This window comes from Prinia subflava, chromosome 3, assembly GCF_021018805.1.
Source record: "Prinia subflava isolate CZ2003 ecotype Zambia chromosome 3, Cam_Psub_1.2, whole genome shotgun sequence".
Taxonomy (NCBI): Eukaryota; Metazoa; Chordata; class Aves; order Passeriformes; family Cisticolidae; genus Prinia; species Prinia subflava.
In genome coordinates this window covers 41,313,722-41,322,465 of record NC_086249.1, presented here as the reverse complement: position 1 = coordinate 41,322,465, position 8,744 = coordinate 41,313,722, and the positions used below count along the sequence as shown (strand labels likewise).

Below are 8,744 nucleotides of genomic sequence, written 5' to 3'. Positions count from 1 at the left end.
GATTCTTTCACCCCAAAGAAAAGAAATTGCAAAGTTTAATTCTATATTAAGTTGCCAAATTAATTTGTTCATTTCTCTTGCACTGTTTCTTGAGTTTGATAATTCATTTATAGTAACTGCACAAGTTCCTATCCATTCCCTAAGTCATACCCTACCTAGTGTCCCCTTTGATTTCTTACTATTGTCATATTTATAGTTATAATATCTTGTTACCCTTATTGCATTATATTTACTATATATATATATGTTTAATATATATTTGTTATTGCTACAATGATTTCTAGATAAATTTAAAATGAGTTATCAAGTTGTGTATCGTAGAAGGAAAATCATGCTGCTGTTCCTGTGCATGGTGTTGTCATCCAGAAAAGAAAAATTCAGCTGTTTGGAAGAAGATCTGATGGAAAGTGACTGCAGAGCAAGTGGTGTGACCAGCACTTCTGCTGGTCTATCTTAGTTCTAAGCATGATTTGTTATCACCTTAATAAAGATTTTACTTTGTGAAAACTACAGTAACCAAGAACCCAATCACCCCAAATGAATTTGGCATCATTATAAAGTTTCTCAAAGTGTCAATTAGCCCAAAGTGAATTTTTACAAAACTAAATAGGGTTCCTGGATGCTGTAGAGGCTAGTTTTCTTTAAGTTGTCTTTCCTTCTGCCTTTTTGTAGACATTCTGTTCAGACACCACACTCTTTTCCTTTTAATACAAAAAAGGGGGAATTGTGGTGGGGTGTGTTTTATTTTGTGTTTCTTGGCCAGCATTTTATTTAATTTGTGTATTAGATATGAAATTTGTCTGCCCTGAACCTGCCCTTCTCCATTCTTTGAGACAGGCACTGTCCTTCATTTGTATTGGTTTGTTATATTCTTAGGTTCTGTACCCTAATTGATATGCATACTGTTATGTGTCAATTCCTTTGCCTGTCAGCTGACCACTCCCTAGAATTTTGCCCATTGGCCCTCAAACATTTACCCCTTCCCTAATCCCCTCCTTTCCCAGTTGCCAATCCCTTGTATCCCTGCCCCTTTTTCTAGATCCTTCCCTGCCAATCTTACCTCAACATTGATGATCTTCTCCAAACATGTTCAGAGTTCATAGACCAATTGCATGTGGATGTTCTTGGTCTGATATGGTAAACAAGTTGCAGAAAATAGCTTCTTGCTTGATTTTGTCTCATTAAAGAAAGAACTTTAGTAGGACTACAGCAAATCACCTGTGCCCACAGGGATGTCAAGTTGTGGTGGTTCAAACTCTGCTTTATCCACTCCACCCAGCTTATAAGTGCTTACAGCAATTTATTAAAACACAAATCCCACCAAACAAACAAAAAAGCCCACCCAAAACCAAAACAACAACCACCAAAAAAAAAAAAAAAACAAAAAAACCCAAACACAAACAAACAAAACCACTCCAAAATTCATTCAACTCACTGTTACTGCAGGTATTAACTGGAGTCAGAAGATTCATAGAAGTAGAGTGTAACAAGACATTTATTAAAAGTGCTGTCAGTTATGTTAAGAGCTATAGTCTAATATCTATTTTAAAAAAGGCATCTCATTAAAAAATATTAGCTTAAAAAGCATTCTGTTCACTATGGTTACAGAGACATGACCCGCAGTGCTCTATGAAATGTTAGACCTTTGTCAATCTCTGTTGACTGGGACACAGTAATCTTCAAGTCCATGGTGTCTAGCATAGAGGAAGAACTGCTGGGAGCTCCAGGAGAGACACTTGCAGGTACCTGGAATAGAAATGCAGTGACTACAGATATTGGCTTCAGATTTGTCAGCTGAACCATCACCTGATTGTGCAATACATCAGAGAAGAGAAGCATCATCCTGCAACATTGCAGACAAAGTTGCATACTTATGGATTAATCTGCATATTTACAGATTAATCACTTTTCTGGTCAGAAAAGTTTTCCCCTCGAGGGGCTGATGGAGGCATCTGTTTCAGAACTAGAAGCTGACAACTATGAGAGAGGTACGGCAGCCACAGCCCAAGCTGGAGAACCAGAGTCATCCTGTGCTTACAGCCACCCAAGACACTTGAACACTGGTAACTTACTTTGGGTGCTTATACTTCGTCTTAATAGCTTGCAGCTGGCAATGGGGAGCATCAAGGCATGCTTTGTGCAGGTCAGCCAGGCAAGGTGCTATCTCACTTAATGAATATCCAGTAAATGCAGCAAGTGTTTCTGGCTGGTCAGATGAGAAAAAAACAGTGTTACTCTATTGTAGTCAGCAGTCATCTAGAAGATGGGTTTCCCAGGGAAGCAGAAACTCTTTCCACTACATGAGAGCTCATTTTAGATTCTTTAAGCATAAAAAAGATTCAGCTGTATTGTGCCATAAGTTTCACTCTAGGTCTTCCTTGGTGCCCTGAGATCTGACAAGCTCCTTCTGCTCTAAGCACATGCATCCATCAGATCTCCTCTGAATCTTACTCTGTATTAAAGCTATTTCTCCAACACACAGCTGGGAGGTCTACCAAGGCTTATGGTAAAGTAGCCACGCAGTAATCACTCAAGTAGACACATTCAGTTCTCCCCTTTCTCCCGGAATGACCCTGAACTGTATCTGGAGGTGTAGTTTTGGAGACTTGTGAGGCCTTTGAAACAGCCTTGATGTAAGTGAGCAAGACAGTAAAATCCCTTCTGTTTCAGAGAAGAGGCATGATATTTCACGTTTACTTAATAGTCATTTATCAGGTAGTCTCATTAGCTTAACAACAGCTACTCATCCTAGGATTTCAGACTTTAGAACAACATACTTTGTAGCTACTCCTCCTCCTTCTCAGCTCAGTTCTAACAACTACACAATGCTTGTGCTATTTACTAACATACAGTTTTTGTTCTTACCCAAAAAGATCTGTTCACTGTATAGTTTGCTAAACAGTAGGCTGCTGCAGCAATTTGTGAAGGAAGGTACTTCAGAAGAGGATCAGCTTGAAGGAGACTCAACTCTGCAAGATACTGAACAAAAAAACCCCAAGTTTTTCAAAAAGAATCAACCTAGCTGGTACAATCAGTCCACTACAGCAAGTATTAAAGTTCAGCACTGGTCTCAGTGTGATGCACAAAAAGCATAAACTACATATCTAGCGAGGAGAATTAGCATTCTAGTCCTGTTGATCTTACAGAAGATCCTTTATCATGTTTCAGGGGGGATAGAAAGACCACATTTTGCCAAAGTCTAACCCATCTACTCTAATCTGAAGTTCTGGTTCCATCATCAGCTCTGACTTGATTTTACAGGTAGAGACTCAGAAAAGTCAAGTTTCATAAAAATGACAGACACATTCTTCCCATCTGCTCTTGTTTGTATAGGTATACCCCACTTGGACATCAGGGATAAATGGACAGCTCTAAGAAGCACAATATGGGCTCTGTTGGAGTAGAGTCATTGTACAACCCTATATCCTTTGCAGAGAAGCAGGTGGTCAGATGTTTTCCTGTAATTTTGCTGTTTCTAAGCACGGTTGCCTACTTCAGGCAACTCCTATGCAGCTCTGCAGGTATATTCTGTGTCATTGTGGAGCATATGCAGTAGCACCAAATCCAGGACAGACTTGCTACACAGGCACTGTTGAAAAAAACACCAGATTTTACCACCTAATTGCCTAGTCAGTGAATTATCCCTGACCAGACAAGCCAGACCAACCAAGGATTTTCATGAGCCATCTATCCAGAAGTCTCAGCACACAAGCCACCGCTGTAAAACATGCAGTTTTAGGCCTATTGCAGAGAAAGCTTCATGAAATGCAAGCAGTTCTCCTTTAACAATCACTTCTTCCCCCTCAGTCCCAGAAGGCAGATAGTCCATACCCTTGCAAAGTTCTCTGTCCTCATACAGATTCCACGCCTCTGAATATACTGAAGGAGGAACTGGTTGATGGTTGGGGCTGTTAGGTCAAAACCCAGCACTTTGAGAAGCAAGTGTTCCATTCTCAGCAGCTGCTTCTTTGTGTAGGTATCATCTGTTATATAGACAAATTCATCCACATCTGGTGGGTAGATCTCTTCATACTTCCTGGAAAAGGGATATAGAAGCCACATTTGTCAGCTTTGAAGTTACAGTAAAAGAAATATTTGTGCTGGACCTACATCAGGATGAGAATATGAAATTACTAAAACTTGTGAAAAGCTCTAATTTTACTTGTTCCTCCAGGCTAGCTAACAATTTAGTTTCAAACTTGGGCAAATATCTTGGAGCAACTCCAAGTCATCAGCCTAAGTAGACATACACTCACATTGTTAGCTTTTAACAGCAAGCTTTCAGTGGGGAAGTCTCAGCAACACAGCACACTCAAGACAAACACCCATGCATTCCTAAGCCATGTTGCTTACTTACCCTGTCTAGTTAGAGCAGTTAAAGAAGGCTAACTGTAGATTGCAACTGAGTCTATTACAGCCTTACAGACTGGCAGTATAACATCATACTGCTTCTGCTACTGTGTTTATGGCTAAAAGCTTGCCCCACTATGGTTCTTCACATTCAGCATTAAATAATAGTACCAAAGGAGGCCATGTTGCTAATCTTGAGACTCAGGAAAAGCTACCTACTAATGCAACCTTCCTTCCTTCAAATTACAGTACAAGACTAATCCCAAAAATAGGTTTCAGATCCCCAGGGTTTCAGAAGATGAAACACTTACGCAGCCAGAAGAATTGCCGCTGTTCCTACAAGCTGTAACTTCCCTCTCAGAACAGACATGCAGGAAAGAAACCTGTCAAGGAAGTTCACCGCCAGGTACAAAGTCTCTGTCCGAAGTTTATACTCTTCCCCTACTTCTACCAGCCAGTCTACCAGGATAGCACGCATTCCTGTTGTGATATCTGGCTGCTTCTTCATGTAGTAGGGCTTGGGCCTAAATCTTACCTGTTGGAAAGAGTTGAAGAATCAGGATGATCACTCTGAAGAGAACCACGGATGGCTGAGCTGAGGAATATTCTTCATACTTACACTAAAAGAAGCAAGGATTGTCCCACTGATAATAAGTACTAACCACAATTATTGTGCTAGTGGTAATTACTCTCAGCTAGTGGCATCTCTAGAAAGTAGTATTTCTACACTGAAGAGACAGATTGAAGCTACAGTGTTGGCAGGAGAATAGTAAAACACTTCCTGGACTACGGCCAGCCATTGCCATCAGTTGAGCCATTCAGAAGGACCTGAAAATGAACCAATCAGATTTTCCCCCTTCTTCCTATCGGGAGACTGCATTTCACTGCTCTGACACAAGAAGGTAGGAAAAACCACTGCTTTAGCCAGAGAGCTATCAGTGAGATCACATCAAACTGCTTTAGCATTTTTTCAGCATTCTACTCCCATTTGCAAGAATTCTTCATACTGAACAGTAGAGATGCTCCCATCATAGGAAATAACAGGGATGCATTAATCCTGAAAGGATTTATCACTACTTTATGCTGCCTTAAGAAATTACTTTTACTGTTTACTTTCTCTTCTTTGTAGTTCAGTGGCAGCCTTGGATCTCTGCAATATTGCATCCTACCACAAATACCTATAAGCTTCTGACAGTAACTTACTTCAGCCTCTCGGAGGTACTGATGAATGTCTTCGGCATACTCTCCCACAGCCAGAGTTACAACATCTTCCATGTGATCCTCTGGCTGGGATTGGAAGGATGTGTCCACTACCATAGGAGAGCCTAACAGGTAGTAGGAAGCAGCAAGACATTTGTATAATTTGTTATATATATTATACATATATATATGTATATATGTATAATTAATCTCTTGACTTTCTCTTGCTAATTTTAGCTCAGAAGTGTTGCCCCTCATGTAGACACAATCCAAGTTAGCTTGTAGTGTTATTTATTGTAACATAAGCTATTCACTAGCTTACAATTCACAACTCATAACCACCCTACACGCGGTGGTTGTGCTACGGACACCATCTGAGTAGTAACAGGTGTTACCTGAACTCAGATCGAGCAGCAGATGGATACTGGATGTCACTGCACTAGTATTCAGTTCACAGTTGCCTAATTCCAGCTCTTCTTGGCAGCTGTAGTTTTCTTTATCTTCTGGGTCATCTACGTAGATAGCAAAACCTTGCTTTGATACAGCACTGACCATGCAGTTGGGCACTTCATCTTTTCTGGATGAAGGGATGGTGTTTTCAAAGCCAGAGAAGCGCTTGATAACAGCAGCACCCTGAAGCAGAGCACACGGTAACACTGTGGGAGAGCAACTCAGGAGGAAAACAGAAAGTGTCACTCATTTTCAAAAGGAAAATCGCTTTCCTTGTGTAACAGACACCAACAGCAAAATTTCACGTGAAAAGCCGCCAGCTACATTTGGTGCCTTTGAAGCTGATGCCACTTGTTGCTGTCTTGCTGTGACAGAATCCCCACAGAAACAATGAAGTGTAGTAAAAGTCAGGAAACTACAGGAAGCAGCATCGTATTCAGTGCCTCTCAAGGAGAATGAGGGTGCTGCTCAATTCCAATGGGGCTGCAAATTGCAGTCTGTCCCACATTGAGTTCTGGCCAGGAGCAGTTACAAGTGCAGCAAGTTAACAAAAGTGCTCATGCACTGCCACAGACCTAGGAAGGACTGTACCGGCAAGAGAGCACTTCAAGCAGAGTTAAAAAGAAAGTTTGAGTATTTGAGCTTAAGCATTGCAACGCCTAGGACTACGAGTAACCAGGCTACAATCCTTCACACAAGTAAGCCCTGAATTTACTATACTCTACTATAATCTACTGCCAGTAAACCATGAGCTGAAGTTAGGGGCTTTATGCTGCCAAAACCAAGAAGGGTTTGTGTACACATATCAGCTGCTTTTTTATCCCTACCCCTTGACCAGAAGGGCTCAAGGGACAGAAAGGCAGAAAAACGACATGTAATTAACTTGAACTTCTTGAAGGCTCTGGCACCCTGAACTGAGCACGCCTAGCCATATAGCAGTGAGAGCTTTGGTCAGTGGACAGCCCTTCCTTAAACCACTCCCTGCATGCGGAGGGTAACCGGTCGAGTAGTATCCTTTCCTTCCAGGATGAGTTATTTACGCAGAGTACTTCCACGGGGACACACCTGCAGGTTAGGACTGAGCGGTTACTAGCAGGGTTTCTCGGGAAACTCCCGCTTCAGAGCCGGAGCCCGAGCCGCCCTCTCACCCCGCCACGCCAGGCCTGTGCCGGCAGCCTCGCGGCAGGTGCGCGCACCGCTGCTGCCGGCGGCTCCGGCCCCGGGCGGGCAGCGCAGCCCGGCTCTGCGGGCAGGGCCGCGGCAGCGGGGCTCACCTGGCCGCCGGGCCGCTGCTGCTGCCCGTTCTCCGTCAGCACCCCCAGCACGGCCCGGCCGCCGCTGCTGCGGAGGGCAGCGGGGCACGACTCCCGCCGCCCCGCACGGCTCTTCTCTCCAGTGCGACGCATCGCCCCGACGTCGGTACCTTTCAGAGGAGAGAGAAAACCCACAGAAATAAAACGACGTCGTAGCGGGAGGGAAAAAGAAATACAAAATCCTCCAAGAGACCACAAATGCGCCCCGGACAACCGCTCCCGCCCGCCCCGCAGGGTGACGGGTGTCCCACCGCGCTGCCCGGCTCCGCTCGCCGCCAGCCCACGGACGGGTCCGGCCGCCCCGCGCCGCGCAGCGCCGCCCGCCGCCCCTATGTAGGCGCGGCCGCTGGAGGCGGTGGCTGTTGGCCGCGGCCGGTTGGGAGCCCGGCGGATCAACGCCCGGCGCGCCGCCCCGCCAGCGTCGCCGGCCCCGCCGGCCGCGGGTCGCCATGGTGACCCCGGCGGGGCCCGGCCCGGCCCGCGCAGCGCCCGCGGGGCCCCCGCTGCCGGGGCTGCGAGGGCTGCGGGGCCTGCGAGAGCTGCGGGGCTGCCGGGCTATCGGGGCTGCGAGGGCTGCGGGGCCTGCGAGGGCTGCGGGGCTGCCGGATCTCCCGGAGCTGCCGGAGCTGCTGGGGCTGCCGGAGCTGCTGGGGCTGCCCGGCCCGGGAGCCGCCGCGGCCGCGCACTGGCTGCGCTCCGAACTCGCGTAGCGCAAGGAAGGGATGTGCGAGCGACAGCAGCGGCTGTGTGGGAACAGCTGGGCTCGGTCGTCTCTCTTTGATAAAGGACAAGCGAGAAAAAGGAGCTTTGAGTTCGTTTAAGGGTGGGTTTGGCTCCCGTGATAAGTCCAAGCCAAGGGACTGCTAGGTGCCGACCTGGCCGTGCTGTTGCACGGCTAAACAGTTCTCGGCTGCCAAGTCGGGAAACACAGCGGCTCATTCAGTCAAACCACCAAGGTGTGTCACTACTGCTGTGGATAGTGATACAGGCAGCATGCGTGCTCAGTTTTTGGGAAGGCTGAGGCCGTGCTGGGGAGTACAGTGAGATTTCTGAAATGATTTTGGCAAACTGGAGAAGAGTTTGGGAAAATCAGGATGCTCCTGAAGCACAAGTGCGAGGTCAGAGCCAGTGGATGCAGAAATGTGGGATGGGGAACAGCCAGGTAGGTAGCAGCTCCGTGAAGAAGAATCAGGAGGTTCCAGTGAACCTCAGCCTGAGCATGATTCACCAGGGTCATGGCTGTCCGAGCAGCAACAAACAGGAGTACAGCCTGAGTGGTGCATGAGCCCTCTGACAGTCCAGTGAAGACAGAAGAGCAAGAACTACAGCAGCCAAAACCTCAGCATGAGATGTAGGTTAGATACCAGAGCTGCGGTGCCCTAGAAGAGACAGCATGGGAAATGTTAGAATATCAGCTTCGTAAGACCAAAT

The 8,744-nt window shown here is 46.0% G+C and overlaps 1 protein-coding gene across 1 annotated transcript; it reads right to left on the bottom strand.

Annotated features, from left to right (window-relative positions):
- Nucleotides 1-1,477: 1,477 nt before the first annotated feature.
- Nucleotides 1,478-7,633, bottom strand: CCNA1 (cyclin A1). Its single transcript, XM_063394812.1, has 9 exons — nt 7,565-7,633; nt 7,275-7,423; nt 5,946-6,183; nt 5,554-5,675; nt 4,662-4,885; nt 3,832-4,036; nt 2,866-2,979; nt 2,073-2,206; nt 1,478-1,746 (listed from the first exon to the last, which is right to left on the bottom strand). Exons 2-9 carry the CDS (start codon nt 7,404-7,406, stop codon nt 1,695-1,697), a joined length of 1,221 nt encoding a protein of 406 aa, XP_063250882.1. The 5' UTR covers nt 7,407-7,423; nt 7,565-7,633; the 3' UTR covers nt 1,478-1,694.
- Nucleotides 7,634-8,744: the final 1,111 nt, after the last annotated feature.